At 44.0% G+C, this 17,456-nt stretch overlaps 1 protein-coding gene across 11 annotated transcripts in view; it reads left to right on the top strand.

Annotated features, from left to right (window-relative positions):
* CELF4 (CUGBP Elav-like family member 4) overlaps nt 1–17,456 on the top strand; it is a 453,257-nt gene that overhangs the window by 392,623 nt on the left and 43,178 nt on the right. For 10 of the 11 annotated variants that reach the window (XM_053448271.1, XM_053448296.1, XM_053448277.1 and 7 more), the window contains exons 6-7: nt 11,993–12,136; nt 14,332–14,479. In XM_053448271.1, coding sequence (XP_053304246.1) covers nt 11,993–12,136; nt 14,332–14,479 — 292 coding nt within the window. The remainder of the gene's footprint in view (nt 1–11,992; nt 12,137–14,331; nt 14,480–17,456) is intronic. The other variant, XM_053448275.1, reaches the window with a different exon arrangement.

Here is a 17,456-nt window from a genome sequence, read left to right on the forward strand (position 1 = left end):
CGAGAGGACCGCGGAATTTTAATGATCTTCGCCGAACCCCAGGGTTCCGTCGAACGAAAGAGAAAATTCCGTCACTTCTACAGGTGCCTGTAGGATTCCTCCAAATGAAACCGTCTGCAGACTGTCAGAGGCAGCAGCCCTCTCCTCCGCGCGCCGCCCGCCATACCAACAGGCGTGTGGGTCTGTTCATGCATGCGCGAAATCGCAGGGAGAACATTCCTCATCTGTCACTGTACAGGTGCTGCGATTTATTGTATGCAATAACCGAAACATTTGGAAATCCAGAAATCTACTTCTGGGTTTGGGTATTTGGCAACAAAGAATTAGGATTCTAATGCTACATCCAGTACGAAATGTGTTAATATTAGCAGAAGAGGCGGGACAGCAACTTTAACACATTTTAATGGGTTAAAAATAATAAAAATACTTTCAAAAAATCAATTAATCCCTATCATTTTAATAATTTAGACGTTCCCCTCAGTTTATCATCCTTCAGGACACATCAACTATAAGCAAAGACCACTTTTTATCAATTTATGCTAGAAGAGGCGGGACAGCACCTTTAACACATTTTAATGGGTTAAAAATAATAGAAATACTATAAAAAAAACTACTTAACCCTATCATTTTAATAATTTAGACTTCCCCCTACATTGAGATCGTAACCACTAGAAAGAAAGGCCCTCTTGCCCAAAAAATCAGGTTTTTCATTTGATTTAATGCGATATTTTCCATTTATTTTGAATTTTTTAAAGAACATTTTTACCGAACAAAACTAGAGAATTATAATGTGTTTTTTTTTTTTTCGGTGTGTTAAGTAGGTATGGATGTAAAATAATAGCAATTTATTAGTATAATAAAAAAAATATGAAGTTATTTAGATTTAAGCGGCCGAAATAATTATTTTTAAATAGGCAGTAAAATTATAATAGCAGTATTTAAGCAGTTGATAAAATACAACTCCCATGATCCTTTTACTGGGAGTAATTAGGTATGCATTGTATTTTTAAAACCAGAACAAGGGACATGCCAGAGTGTAGAGTTTTGGGGGTATCTGCGCAGGTAGGAAGCCCTGTGACATCATCATCCAGCCAACACAATGGGTGAAGGACGACAGTGTGACATCATGCCTCTGTCTACGTATCGTGGGAAGCGCCAGGTGTAATTTCATGCGTGCTCTGGTGTGGGGCCGCATTTTGGGAGCGTCCAGGAGTTTTTGTGCAGTTTGGTGGTCCTATCAAAGACTGCCGGGGCTGGTGTATGACATCATCTCCTGGTTCCTTATAGAGGAACATGAGGAAGATGCAGTCACATAAGCTTTCACACCCAACATTCTATTCCATTCTCTGTGATGTCCATGGAGTTTTAAGAAACACTTTAGCATACTTCCTAAGTGTCCTCTTTTTGGAGGTGGTGGAGATCATGGGCCAATTGAGAAGATGTTGGAGGTGGTGGAGATCATGGGCCAATTGAGAAGATGTTGGAGGTGGTGGAGATCATGGGCCAATTGAGAAGATGCTTTGACCTCCCCTGATTGGTCCAGAGATCTGTAAAAATCCCCCCCCCCTGTTTGCCCCCATGGAGGTATTTCGATTTTGACACCTGAAATGTTGGAAGGTATTCTTTGGGGGAAAAAAATGTCTTAGATGACACCTCGGCCATACCAAAAAATCCCCACCTTTTTTTGTCCATCCTCTTTAAATGAAAACACGCCATAGTGCGTGACGGAGTAAACTATGTTATCATTTTGACATGGAGGCATGACACGACATGACACCAGCAATGCGTTCGTTCAGAGCTTCCCGGGCTCCTTGTAAGAGCGGAAGGATCTTTTGCCACCCGAGCGAAGCTTCGCTGCTGTAGATCAGCCAAGATATTTTTTTTATCAGTTATTTTGATATAAACCGCCCCGAACGTGAGTATTTTCATGTAAATGGGAAGCAGCGGGGCTTGTAATTAGATTTGTGTACACTTTCATAAATTGCTGGGAAGCATCAGAGTCCTGGTAGAACGCCGCATAGATCTCCTTCCTTCACTCCGTTAATTGAACGGTCGATGTGCGGAAGGCGAGCGTCGAGTAGGGGAAGAAGCGGTATTTACGGACCTCCTGACAGCCGTACTGCGGAAATTCACCAGAACGTATATTCGGGTGTCAAACTTCCTAACGGGAAGATCCTTCAGGTTAGACCCTCGTGGTCAATCGCCAAAGACTTTCCGAGAGGACTGTGTAAAAGAATAATTCTCGACAGACAGCAAACGCAAAAAACTCCCAACTGTACGAAGACCAGAATGTTATGGAACGACTCCAAACACCTCCTCTGGTGGCCAGCTTGGACTTCCTTCTACCTTCACTTTAAAACCAGCATTTGACATTAAAATACGATGGACGTAACCTAATATTAGATCCTCAGAAACAGCTTTCAGGAGACACTCAAGTGTCTTCTTCAGATCTCGCACTAGTCTTTCCGTTCGAGGACAGAACTTCGTTGCTGGAGGCCATAATGGTTGTAATAAACGTCGAACCCGGGTGAAGCGGAATTTGTCCATCACATTTCCGTATGTCCTTTATCTTCTCAGTCTTCTCAGCCCTTAACCCCAGGACCGTGTTCTAAATGTTCTATTTTTTATTAACTTGCCTAACTATATTAAAAGACGCTCAGAAGGACCTCGGTGCATCCATCATGGCTGATCTTCGAACGTAGCCCCTGGATAACGTATGATTGTTCATATAAAGGATTTATATAGTCGGCTACGGTTTCACTTGTCTAATTTTAGAACGGATAATTGGTTGTTCGGAATCATTTTTTTTCCTTCCTCTGTGATTTAGCGGTGATCCTGGCACTCAGGATATTCTTGGCCTTTAAAGATCACCCCATGCAGAAGAAACATAGGATTCTCACGGACGCCACCATTAAGGCAGAATTCCTTCCAAAATCCTGGCATCTTCTCTATTTTTTGCAGAATCCCCCCCAATGCTTTTGCAAGAGGGGGGAACGCTACGGAAAGTTAAAGGGACCCATCGGCTATCATACGCATTAAAGTTCCTATGATGCCTGGAGTGTCCCTTTTAAGGTTTATCGAATCCTTAAGGTGTTGCTGTGCGAATTCATTCTCCCTTAATTTCATCCGAGCTCCTTCTTGCGAGATAAATCCTCACTATCTGTAACTTGCCATATCCATCCGAGTTAAATTTCCTGTCCAGTGGGCACCTTAATTGAAAAGAACTCACCAAGCCTCCTAAATCTAACCAAGTGTAGCCAGGTTGTCAACAAGCGGAGGGTCAGCGAGAATGTAAAGCTGACATGAAACGTCACCCCCCCCCATGTAAACCGTGCGACGGATGCACCCGACCTCAGGAATGAATACTACGTTTTCTATAAGCCTGCGGAACCCGGCTAATGATAAAGGAATTATAAAGCAATGTGAAGAACAATGAGATATCTGTTTATCTTCTGCAGCGCTTTCGTCTGTGCTCGCCTCTATTGTAATAGCGCTATCCGCTGGAGCTCTGTTGATGAAAATGTAACAAGTGCCGGTGTATTCACTAAGCCGTTATAAGTCATGTTTGGGATGCTGACCAGAGCCAATTATAACACACAGAAGATGGGCCAAGCCAACTTTGCCAGATTTTTAACCCCTTGTTGTCCCTTCCTGAGAATCCGCGGGGGGGGTGTAAGGTGCCATTCCCCACTCACCCTGATTGTACCTTTGCTCCTGACGTCAACTCCCAAGTACCTGAGTCTCTGCACCAGTCCTGTGGTGCTGTCTGATCCATCTCCAGTACTTACCCCTGTACTTACTGGGTGCCGCTGGGCTCTTGTACGCATCCAGGTGCATTCATACATGCAATTGGCTGCTGCTTCAGCGACTTTAATGGAGGTGCTACTGAGCATGTGCAGGAAGTGTACCTACGTATGCTTCCTGCTTTCAGTAGAGGCAGCCGGGGGGAGGAGTTAAATACTGTTAATGCTGTTACTGAGCATGTGCAGGAAGTGTACCGACGTATGCTTCCTGTTTTCAGTAGAGGCAGCCGGGGGAGGAGTTAAATACTGTTAATGCTGTTACTGAGCATGTGCAGGAAGTGTACCGACGTATGCTTCCTGCTTTCAGTAGAGGCAGCCGGGGGGAGGAGTTATATGACACAGAAGTCAGATTTTCTAACTCCAATAACTAAAGACCGCCTGCTCCGATTTCCACGCAGTAAAATTTATTGGAGCTCTTCCAAAACTGACTCCTACCATGCATTAAGAATACACAATATACTGGTGGTTTTAATAAATAAATCCAGTTATGCTAACAGGTACCATGGCGGCGTATCCTTTTAATACAGATTAAAGTGTTGCATCATGGGTAATTATGTTTGCACTTATCTTGCCAGGGCTCGGAAACACGTGTGTGAATCGTGAAGGTGATGTGTATGACTTTGCCTATTGCCGGCTTTTTATGTTAATAGATCCAAATCCTCTCTGCAAATCTCTATCATTATTTAATTAAATATGTGGATTTTTGTTAGCGGTCTTAATGTGAAAAGGCATTAGAGCATCCAACAATTTGCGCACTGAAGGGTATCGGGGAGATGACGTCCTATATTTTGCTTTTGATTGATCATTATTCCAATTAAAATCTCTAATTCAATTCCGTAGGCGAATACTATTTGTTCATTATGTTGCAATATTATTTTTCTTATTGTAATTTTTGTTTTTTTCAAGCTTTTCTCTTTGGCACACAGAGAGAACCCATTATGCAGTTTTTTTAATGCGTTTAATATTATTTAAGGGATTTTATTTAAAAAAAAATCAGTAATTAGCATAAAATTAAAAAAAATAGATTATTTTTTTTAAAAAAAAGATAAATTATTCTATACTTTGTTTCCGGGTAAAATATAGCTTGTGTTTACTGTAGAGTTAAATATTTTAATAAAATATTTTTTTATGCATTTTATTCAACACATTGTATTAATGTTTTTCCTTTAGAAACAGAAAGTTTGGTGAAATATATATATTTTTTTATAGTTGTACTGTTTCTTTTATTTTGTTTCTTTTATTTATTTACTATTTTAATTGATAAACAGAAGAATTATCACTTAATATTGGAATGGCTGTGTCCTTATCTATGATCCGTAACCATGAGGTTATAGAAAATAGGACCACAGAAGGGGGCAGTGCACAGCAGCCCTGGAGCTGCAGCTTCTCCTACGGCTAGTGCTTTCTTCTTTTTTTTTTTTTTCATACAAATACATTATTTGTAAGTACTTTCATAGGACCAATCATTGGTGGGACAGATATATTCAGACCTGTGTCAGTTTTTAGGGTTAATGGTGTACATTCGGAGGAAGGTCATGTTACTAGTCGCATACCTTAGGGATCGGCACTGAGAGTTATAGTTTTTCATATTTTATTTGCGATATTACAAAACGTATTAATGGCAAGCTATGTCATTCTGCAGATGATACAAAGGTCTGCAGCAGGGAAGGCATTCCGGGTGGAACAAGCAAATTGGCAAATTATTTAAGTAAATTAGAAGAATGGTTGAGATTGCGGCAGCTGCAGTTTAACGTTGATAAATGTAAAATAACGCACTTGGGACATAAAAATCCTGAGTCAGAATATAGCATCGGGGGCTGTTCTTTCAGTGGCAGTGCTAGCAGTCATTATTTCTGATGACTTAAAGGTAAGCAGACAATGCAATAAAGTATCGGAAAAAGTAAGCGGGGCGTATAGCGAGGGGTATTAGTAGCAGGAAGGGGGAGGGGGTTCGGCCGCTTTACAGATCTCTGGTCAGACCCCATCTAGAGTTTGGGGCACAGTTCTGGAGACCCCCATCTTCAGAAAGATATTGTAGAGAGGAGGAGGGCGACTAGAATGGTAAGTGGTGTGCAGGTTAAAAACTATCAGCAAAGACTGAGAGATCTCTATGTGTCCGGCTTGGGGGAGAGAAGAGAGAGAGAGGGATGAGAGAGAGACATTTAAACAGATAAGAGGATTTAACCAAGGACAGGAGAGAAATGTATTTCAAAGTTGGAGAAACGTTACGACAGGAGACCAGAATCTAAAACTAGAGGGTCAGAGGCTGAGATGGAATCTTAGCAGGTTGTAGATAAGTGGAACAGCCTCCCAGCAGAAGTGATAGGGATTAACTTGACACAAAGATCTTCTCCTACATGAATATAAAAGTAAATGCTAGGACTTAAAGTGAAAGGGAAGAAGCTCTGAGCGGTGATTCTAATCCTCCGCCATCGCTGATATCAGGATAGAGCGTTTAGAGGTTTTTTCTTACACTGATAGGGATGGCGGGAAGTAAACAGATTTGTCAGTAAAGCAGAGACGAGCGGCTGCATTTCGGATGAGTTGGAGAAGTAATCTGAGGTCACGTCATGCTGTGGGATCCCTGAAGATATCGCCCTTGTTTTGTATGCTACAGCGATTTCAGTAAATATTGCATGTTTTTCCCCCCGAAAAGCTTTAGCTTTTATGCTTCACTTAAGTGAATTTGTAATATTCTACCAGATAACCGCAAAACTTGTGCGACTCCAACTTTTATTTCTAAAAACCTAAATGCTACGCGAGTAAATGTTTTTAAACACATAGAGACACATACACCATACGGACAAAAGTATTGGGACGCCTGACCATGACACCCACAGGGGCTTTGATGACATCACATTCTAAATACAGAGACGTTAATTTGAAGTTGGTCCCCCCTTTGCAGCTATAACGGCTTCCGTTCTTCTGGAAAGGTTTCCAGAAAGGTCCATAAAGACATAGTTGGATGAGTTTGGGGAGGAAGAACCTGACCGGCCGCACAGAGTCCTGACCTCAACCCCATCGAACCCCAAGTCTCAAGGCCTTAATCAGTCGTTGGTCTCGTCTTAGATTCAGGAGCCGTATGTCTATCCCGTGCATGTTTAATCCCCTCACTGTATTACCCTCTACCACTTCTGCTGGGAGGCTGTTCCACTTATCCACCATCTTCTCAGCAAAGTAATGAGCCTTCCTTTCCTTACATCTCCTCTCCTAAGAAAAGCCCGTCTCTCTTAGACGTCGGCCATCAAAAAAAAAGAAAAAAAGGAGCAGTGGCCGACGCCGTTGTTGAAAACGTATCCCGTGCCTGTGACTTCTCAGAAGAGAAATGGCAAACAAGCTCCATTATTCAGCTTGCAGACTGCAGCTTCACAGTTCATCTGCATCACTGCCAGCCTTGGCTTTCGGATAGACAGGAGCATTATTGCCATCTTATTTCATCGGCGTTTCCTTAATTCCAGCTGTAAAAGGCGCAGGACAACTTTCTGCCTGCGCCGTGCCCATTGTTCTATAAATGAGCTAATAAATCAATCGTTGCTAACACCGGAAATGTTAGCGCCAGGCAGCCCGGAGGCTTGACAGGGGGTATGAATCACGCCGGCACAAAAGATGGCCTTTTGGGAAACGGAGTGCTTGTCTGAAATGCAATTTTTTTTTTATTTTCTCCAGTCACATCTTTGTAACGGGGTAGGCAGCTGGTAGGACAGCTAAGAGCCCCGGAGGGACGCGGCGGGACTCGCTATCCGTCTCTTTCCCCTCCAACCGCTCTGTGCCACGGAATTCATTACCTCCAAATGGGATACGAAGGGTAAACCGACAGCCAGCCTCGCATCCCGGCTTCATACAAAAGCAACTAATTGGTTGGGTAATGTCTTTTTATGGGTCTGAAGGGAAGAGGCGAAATCAACAAAATAGAAGATGAAAAGTCGGGAGAGGCCTCGGCAACATCACAGAAGCCCCTGCGGGGACGGCGCGCTCTGAACAGCCGTCTCATTTGGATACAGTTCGAGTTCCGAGTTGAAATACTCCAGGAGCTTTTAACATTTTTATTATTCAAATGATGGAAAAATGTAAAAAAAAAAGGGGTTTGTTCTTTTCTTTTTTTGAAGCGACCGAGCTGTGAAGCTGTGATTATTTATTTATCCTTTTGTTTTCGGGGGGGGGGCAGCACAACTGGCGCATCGAATCCGGGCCGACGCGTTCAGCAGGTAAAAGAGAAGCTCGTCGGGAAATCGCGGAAACGAGCGGTTACGCTTGGCGATGAAAAAAAAAGAAATAACTGATCATTTTCGGAAAAGGTTCCGTCAGGATGCATGGTGAATTCAGAGTTCAGAAGAAGGGGTTCTAGGTTACGGTACCGGTGTTATGCTAGAGCCGTGTCTGCGGTGGCCTCAAGATTCCAGTGTCTGCGGGGACCCCAATAGTTCCACCAATCTAGATATTCACCAACATGTCTCAAGTTTACACGCTGTATAAGTTGACTCTCCCTACTGACCAGAATACTAAATAAAGAAACCCTCCGTCTTCTCCACCTATGAGGTCTCCAGGCCTCTGACCTCTCTACCTCGCCCTCCCTACAGTCAAGCCATCCTCACCCAAGCAGCCCCTTCTCCTTCTGTCTCATTACCCCTTGATCGCCTAATAAATTGTAAGCTCATAAGATCAGGGCCCTCTTCTCCTGTGCCGGAATGTCGTAACATCGTCGATTCTAATGTTAAAGCCCCCCCCCCCCGGTATTGTAATAGCGCTATGGAATCTAGGAGAGCGCTAATGGAATGTATGTTCTATGAGACAGTCTTTTTAATCACCCTCATTAAAAAATAAACACAATAACATCTGAAAGGAGGGCTCCAGCTTTTCTCGCTATCACGCAAAGTAAAATGAAACTAAACGCGTCCCCGTCGTCTGTATCTAATGAGGAACATATGTTTCCGGCGTCACGGAATTCATTTTTTCTGGTTTCTTGTTTGATGAAAATTCTGAAACAATTGAAAAGAATAAACAAATTCACCGACCTGAAGTCAACCCTTCAAAACCCAGCCCTCCCAACGCCAATGAACCCGACCTGGTCGCCCATAACCGATGGCCGTAAGTCAAAGCGGGTTCGTTTGGTGAGGCGGACTCTTTGAAGAAGGACTGATTCCCAAAGTCAGGGCATGGATGCTGATCTAAAAAAAAAGCAAATTCATCATCGCTTATTTAGTGAAATCCTGGACGGTTTTGGGTAATATCGAAGGTATTCGTGAAGCACCTCGGACTTTTTACGCAGGAAGTAATGATGACGATACTCCAAAACGCATCCTCGTTGACACCACAATGCATGTGAAGTGTAGACGATGGGTCAAACCAAGACCAGGCGGATATCGACGACCGGGAACTGGAACAGAGCCAATAAGCAAGCCCAGCAACAGGTCAGAAGAGGTCTGAACAAGCCAACGGTTGGCAATGTGGGAGCAGTCGGCAGGATCAGGAACCGGACAACGTAACCGAGATCTGGAGCAAAGGTGACGGCGCCGGCACAAACACAGCCGACAACCCAATTCCAGATACAGACATGGCTCCTTTAAGACTGATGCATTGACCTAACTGGCCATTTAAACGCTGGCCAGAAGGTCTTTTGCATTTCCCCCCCATGTTTACAATACGGGGCAAATAAATTCCCCCAGCTCTCCTTCTGACCCCTTCGTATAGAGCTATAATCGGGTTATTATCACTCTGAATTCTCTTTAGAACACAATGTTTTTAGGAAGCTCATCGAGATGAGGATTAACGTTTCAATGACCTGAAATGAACTCCTTCACTTTAATCCAGCGCTCAGGGAAAGAGCCGTCCTAACGGCGAAGAAGAAGAAGACTTTCGACGGGAAATTAAGTGCGGCGATAGTTCCGGCACGCGGGGGGCTCTTAAGATGTATTCCTTGTTCTACCTGCCATTGTGATCTTCAGTAACTTTTCCATGTTCGTCACTCTTGCTCTTTCCATTACTGCCCCGCTGAGTAGGTCGGAACTCAGAACTCGCTGGCAGATCGGCCCCATCCGGCCCCCGTCTAGTCGCCCGTTTCTTCTACTTTAAAGACTCAAACCTTAATCAGTCGTTGGTCTCGTCTTAGATTCAGGAGCTGTATGTCTATCCCATGCGTGTTTAATACCCTCACTGTATTACCACTTCTGCTGGGAGGCTGTTCCACTTATCTACCACCCTCTCACTAAAGTAAAGCATCCTTACATAAGTGAAACAGCCTCCTAGCAGAATGTTTCCAGGTTTCTCTATCTCAGAAGTGCCCTCGGCAAGGAAACAAATTATAACGCTCTTCACCCGTACCTACTCTCTACGCCCAACCAGCTATTAGCTAACTCCCAAACCCTCAGCCAGCTAGCTTCATAGCTATTATAACTCAGTAAGTTAAATAAAAAAAGTCTGTTGAATTTAATCATTCCAGAACATTGCCAATTTTGCCAATAAGAAGAAGAAGAGAAATCCTTCGTGGTTCCGCCAGCCGTCAGAATAATCCGAGGATCGATCCATTTTAAATTACAATTTAAGTATTCTTAATAATTATGGAATAATCAATGTTTCCACGCTTCCAGGTCGTGTAATTAACGAGCATTTATCGGGAAATCCCCGGTGAGCGCAGTCCCTTCTAACCACACATTGAGCTTCAACGGGCCAAGTCGGCTCGACCTCGCGTATTAATCACAACGATTCCCCCAACCGCACGACCGGCTAATGGCTGCGCTTCACCCCTACTCTGAACGGGTCAGGAAATATTCACGGCCCTTTGGGCTGTATCATATAAAATTATATATTTCATAGACTAAAGGAAATATCATATAATTTTACTATTTTATATTGTATCATTTTATATTTTTTAATATAATTATATATACAGTTTTTAATATTATTTTTTTTAATAATTTTATACAACAATATACGGAAAAATGTCTTAAAATTCACCGCTTTTAAAGGATATAAGGGGAAGGGGAAACATATTCTGACCTTTTGTATTTCTTGTGTGGGGTTATATAGGGGAGGCTATTGGCGCGCGACTGCGTGAAGGGGTTAATGATCCGTGCGGCTTTTGGTCAGCCGTTCCTATAGAATATGCATTTATTCCGTGCATTCACTCACACTCGCTTCTTTTATCGTTTCATTTGCGCTATAAAATCCATATCGGAACAGGGGAGGCCGCCCCGCCTAACTGAATATCAATAGGTGAGCATGGAAACCGGTGGATGCTGGTCGGCGGATGCGGCTTCGGTCTCTGCGTCCGATAAATTTGCTTTTCAGCTGCTTGAATGCTTTTTCCGAGGGTGAATTAACCCTTTAAGCGCAGGAAAAATGCTTCATCGCCCCCCCTTACCTTTCCCTCCGTGTTACACGAGCTTTCCGCGGGACATTCCCAATTTATCCATCTCTCTATCCCGCGGCCCCACCGGCCTCTGCCTCTGTCCCGCTTTTTGGCGGTCCCGTATTTTTGCGGTCTCCCCGGGGCACCAAGTTTTCTTATTCTAGCACACGGCAGTCTTAATTAATGGCATGAGAATAGCTGAGATCTCAGTCTGATTTTTGGGGACTGTCCTGGAAATTCTGCATAGTTGGTAGCTATGAGTGTAGGGGCTAATTATCAATGAATTAACCGTTTATGGAGCGAGTTATTCTTATACTGATTTGCAAAAACACAGAGAAACTGGAGCATATTGCATGACGTTCCCTCCTAGTCCCTAAAGGGTTAATCAACAGGCACCTGTAACTAACACCCTACATTTGATATATATAATATAATATAATATCTCTCTCTCTATATATATAACACCTAAGGCACTTTCGCTATCATCCAGCCAGATATTCCTGACATGCGGGTCTAACGAGGCTGCAATCATCAGACCCAGCTTAGTAAATAGCTCAGCAGATCAGGGTTAATTAACTAAACGCCGCGGTCTAATTAAGACCGGGACGGGGGGGACCGGGGGCTCGGCTTAGCAGGAATTGTACACATTAAAAATATTCCGACGTCTATGAGCAGCAATTAGGAGCGCGATCAATATCAGCATTGTGGCGGTTAAAAAAGAAATTACGCGGATTGAAGCAATCGTATTGGTTTTAACCCTTTAAGCAATGGTTCGGCTTCTTCGTAATTTTTTTGGTGTGGAAATAACGTTTTGTTTTTTTTTCACTTTCTTTTCGCACCCTAGGGAGCCTCTTCAAGTCTGGTGGTGAAGTTTGCGGACACAGATAAGGAACGGACAATGAGGCGCATGCAACAAATGGCCGGCCAGATGGGAATGTTTAACCCCATGGCCATCCAGTTCGGAGCGTACGGTGCCTATGCCCAAGCAGTAAGTTTATTATTAATAGCCCGATACATTCTTAATAAAATATCTAATTTCTATAAAAATCTGTATAAAAAAACCCACGCAAATCCCCTCAATAAATGGAACTTGAAAGCGTAATAAGTATCAGGTTGACGAAGGTCCTATGAATTGCGCATGTACAGTGATGTCACTTTCTACAGAAAGTAGCTGAGGTTCCTGGGGGGACATAAGGGGTTAATTATAAAGAGCAATGTTGGCATTGCTTATCATCCTTGCAACCAGTGGAATGATCCGTCTGATTTCGTTGGTTGCCATGGTGATAAGATCACTTGATATTTTGAAGCAGTCTGACATTCTTGAGATATTTGTGATAATAGCGTTACGGAGGGACCTAGGGGGCTGGAGGCTCATGGGCCATCCGCTAAAACAATGCGGGGAGGAAACAGGAAGTGGCTTACAACTTCCTGCTTGGGCTGACGCAGGGAGAGAACAGGAAGCGGCCTACAACTTCCTGCTTGGGCTGACGGGAGGATTCCGATGCAGCCTGCGCTGAGGGATTATGGGAAATGAGGGAATTTGCATGAAACACCCCGGCTGAAAACCCCAAAAGCATACTGTGAAATGAGGTCTCTTCCTGCCGCTCTTTTGCTCGTTTAAGAGTTATTTATTTGCAGAGAATTTTGTTTACAAATCCCAGAGACCAATAGAGTGTCAAATATTTCGTGACACGCTGCCGAGTGACAAGAAGTGACTTCTCAGAGAGAGCAGACAGTTTCCCTCTAGATCGTTGGACGAGAACCATTCCAGCTGCATTAGCAGACCTGGCATCTAAAGTCCCCAAAGATCAAATAACAAGCCATAACCTCACATATCCCCCCTCCCCCCGACCCCTCTCGCTAGCTCTGAAATTCTTAACTATCCTTGTCAGAATTTCCTGAAAGCTTGTTTGGGCGATGCGCTCTGTGACTGTGATCTTTCTCGATTCTCTTATCATATGCCATGTGCGTCGGATTTGTAGCATATCGAGCGAACAACTGTGCTAAGCGCAACTGCACAATCCCTCCATTAGATGGCAGCACCGTTTATGTTGCATGGGCTAAAAAACAAGGTCCGCTGCTAACTGCATCTCTAAACCATTCTAAAACTTGGTGGGACCCCAATAGTTAATCATATTTGGCCTCTGGGCTTCCAAAATATTTACTTCCAATCATCTGATTGGCGCCAGATGGAGTAGAAATATGGGGGGGGGCTGTTCGGGGTCGGCACAGTCCTCCGTGGTGTTGGTGTGTCGGTTAGTGTGATCAGTCATCTTGCTTGTAACCAGCCTATCGAACATTGGAGCTGCAAGGAGCCTGATCGTCCAAGAGGGGTGGTTGGCTACCTATCTTGCCTCCCCTCCCTGGACCTACCACCCTAGGCCTTCGCCCGGTGCCCTCTTTTTAAAAAGTTTTGAGCCACTCTTGGTACCTTTTTTTTGCCATACAGTTTATTTTTACAATAAATCATGAACACATTGCAGAGGATAAGCGTTGCTGGAGGCTTTACAGAAATCATAGGCGTTTCTGAGAAGCTGAGTGAGTCTTGGCGTTGAAGCAAAGCCTGGCACCGAGTGATTTTTTTTTTTTTAAATAAACATGACAATCTGGTGCAGATGCCCCGGCACGCCTGGTGCCTAAAACACAAAAAAAGCACGTGTCCCAGAATGCAAAAGTTTTCATTAGTTCCAGGCAAGAGACGCGCTCCAGTAGACCCCGGGCCTTGCTGCTTTTTTTTTTTGTTACCTTGGCAGGAGCCCGATGAGGTTATTGATTGCTTGCGCTTGCCCTTCCCAGATGCAGAAACGGCACATCTGATCGGAACTAAAAGCCGAGCCAGCCGCTCTGCTCATCCGATATTCTGAAACAAAAAATAACAATTGAAAATTGTAAATATTTATTCTTCCAACCACCTACGTTCTTCAGAAGGTGGAACGTGGACCTTCGAATCTAAAATCCATTTGATCTATACATTGGCTTGAATGTTTTTAGACTCTCCCTACAGAATTATTGACAGAATTCTATGTATAGTTTAGTATTAAGTTACTTTTCCAATTGTTTTGGTTGACGGTAAACGGCCCCGTTGATTCTCTCAACCAATAAGCGTTGGTACTGGTGTCTTTGTTGGGGGTGGGGACCCGGCCGGTAACGCATGATACTTTTTGTCTTTTGCCTTTGTTTCAGCTGATGCAGCAGCAGGCCGCCATCATGGCTTCCGTCGCGCAAGGCGGATACCTGAATCCCATGGCCGCGTTCGCAGCCGCCCAGATGCAACAGATGGCAGCGCTCAACATGAACGGCCTGGCAGCTGCACCAATGACTCCAACATCAGGTGAGTTCTCCCAAACGAGGACAAGAAACCAGCAATAACACGTCCATTCGTGAAAAGTGGGGTCGTCTCCTGTAATAATTATAAAATGGAAGCCATGCCCATTACCATGTTCCATACCATCATCAATAAGTCCCTCCGGAGAATTATCTTACTTCTGCAGCAGACCTATAGAGGTATACGTTGGCCTATTTGCAAACATGAGCTCATGTTCTTGAGTAGGTCCACCAAGGATGGCCAAGCTAGGAGAAAGCCACCAGAGGTCCTTTTGGACTCATGTTGTAGAACCGCGCCATAGTAAGGAGGTTGGGTAGGAATATGAATTGAGTTTATCATCAAGATGGACGCCCCAATAATCATTAATAATCTACAACTCCTGTTAAAGCCATGCATCGATCCATGGAGCCACTGGCCAGGGGTGGAGGAGAGATCCAGATATGAGCAAGTTTACCATAAGGATTCGGTAGAGAATATGTATCGTTCCATGGTTTTTGTACAATTACATAAAGTTGCACTTTTAGCAATGGGCCAACGTCCTTGACACATCATGCTACCCGCGGCAAACGGTAGAATGGCTCAGTCTTCATCACCCAAGCAGATGGGATTCTAGCGGGAAACCCAAGAACCTGTTGGAGACCCCTAGTCATACCTGGAGACCAATCAAGGCTCTGGCTACTCGGAGCCCTTCCATTTCGGAATGCAGGGGGCGGTCTCATCGAAATCTGCCTGTTTTAAGAGGGGTAGTGGGCGGGGGGTGGGCGTGCCTCAACGCCGCTCCCTCGCCCCAAAGTTTCTCCACGGTGACCCCGAGAAGCGGAGTTCCCAGTTATGCCCCTAGAGCGCGGTGTTCAAATTTTTACCAAATAGTTCAATGCTTGTGCGCAGGAAATAATATTTCTCAGCATTCCAGTGACTTCCTGTTTGGCTGTTTGTAAGTTTTTAGAAATTCCGGACAGAAAACAAAGAAAAATAGAAACTGCCGGCAGATCGGCCCTATTCGGCCCCCACCTAGTCGCCCGTTTCTCCTGCTGTAAAGACTCAAATCAGTCGTTGGTCTCGTCTTGGATTCAGGAGCCATATGTCTATCCCATGCATGTTTAATACCCTCACTGTATTACCCTCTACCACTTCTGCTGGGAGGCTGTTTCACTTATCTACATACAAAAGGGTAGATTGGGCTATTCTTGTATTAATAAAAAGGTTTTTAGGATATAACCGCCTTAAGACGAGTCAAGTAGGACAACTGTGGCTCCATTTTAGATCCTGGAAGGAAAAAAAAGATGCTGAAACAGCAAACTTCAGATAAAGAAAGCAGAAGGCAGAGTTTGAGCTTAGTAAGCAGAACGAAGAAGACAAGACAGTTCAGAATAACACTTTCTTTTATCCCGTATACAGCGCAGTGTGAAAGCTCTCATAAGGAACTATCACATCAAGGTAGTAACGTCGGCTCCGACAATAAAAAAAAAAGAATTCTGCCAACATAAGAGAGGGGAATTTTCACTCCTCTTCCTGTTTTTTTTTTTTTTTGGCTGATGAAGGAAAATATAATATTAATTGTTTTATTTTTTTTTTTTTTACGCAAGCAAAGCAGCTGTCATTAGGATCCCAAAGAGAGACGTCGGCTCCTGGAACTTTGTAAAAAAATTGTTTCATGGCGTCGAGCTGTCGGGTGCGTTGGAGGGAAGGTGATGAGAGGCAGCACAGGAGCGAGGGGGTTAAAGTGGAACAATGTGAGAATAATTAGTACTCAATTAACATTAAGTAAATGAAGGCGCGGGGGGGGAGGGCTTTTGCCTGCAGCGATTCGCATGCATCTAAAGTAGCAAAATTATCGGTGCAGTATATCACCATATAGGCAGGTGGAAATACTTCCCTCCACCAGCATAACCCCCACCGCTGTATACAGCAATAACCCCCCAGTGCTGTATAGAGTAATATAACCCCCCACCGCTGTATACAGTAATAACCCCCAGCGCTGTATACAGTAATAACCCCCAGCGCTGTATACAGTAATATAACCCCCAGCGCTGTATACAGTAATATAACCCGCAGTGCTGTATACAGTAATATAACCCCCCACCGCTGTATACAGCAATAACCCCCAGCGTTGTATACAGTAATAACCCCCAGCGCTGTATACAGTAATATAACCCCCAGCGCTGTATACAGTAATAACCCCCAGCGCTGTATACAGTAATATAACCCCCAGCGCTGTATACAGTAATATAACCCCCCAGCGCTGTATACAGTAATATAACCCCCCAGCGCTGTATACAGTAATATAACCCCCAGCGCTGTATACAGTAATAACCCCCCAGTGCTGTATACAGTAATATAACCCCCCCAGCGCTGTATTCAGGAATATAACCCCCCAGCGCTGTATACATTAATATACCCACCAGCGCTGTATACAGTAATAACCCCCGGCCTGGGGGTAAGACCTGGAGGCCTCTGTTTGTTACTATTTCAACCATATTATATTTCGGGTGACTTTTCCGGCTCAAACACCACACTAAGCTGATGCCTTTTGGCGATGCTAATGAAGAATGGATGCCGTTAGTGTCCGACTGGGTGATTAAGACTGAGTCATTCTATTGTTCCCCACAGGCAGTATGATAAGGAGTCGGGGGGTTTAGTAGATCGGGGATCAGATAACAGAGCGGGAATCATACAAACGGCTGATATGCAGCTGCCTGAAAACATTATATTATGGGGTAAAAACTACAAACTGGACAGAGCAAGATTAGTGAAAATTACAGGTATAAAAATATTGTATTTCAGAATTTCTGAATAACCTCTGAATTTATACAGAAAAATAATCTGGACTTTGGCTGTATGTGAAGAAGGCTTCCTTGATAAAGGTGTGTGGAGTAACCCCTAAGGGGGGGTCTCTGAGGCTCAAGGGCCAAAAGAATAAAATAGAATCTCAAAGTGAATCTCTGCGTGATTTTCCTGCAAAAAGTTCCCGCTCAGTGACGCT

Source organism: Spea bombifrons, chromosome 1 (genome assembly GCF_027358695.1).
Source record: "Spea bombifrons isolate aSpeBom1 chromosome 1, aSpeBom1.2.pri, whole genome shotgun sequence".
Lineage (NCBI taxonomy): Eukaryota > Metazoa > Chordata > Amphibia > Anura > Pelobatidae > Spea > Spea bombifrons.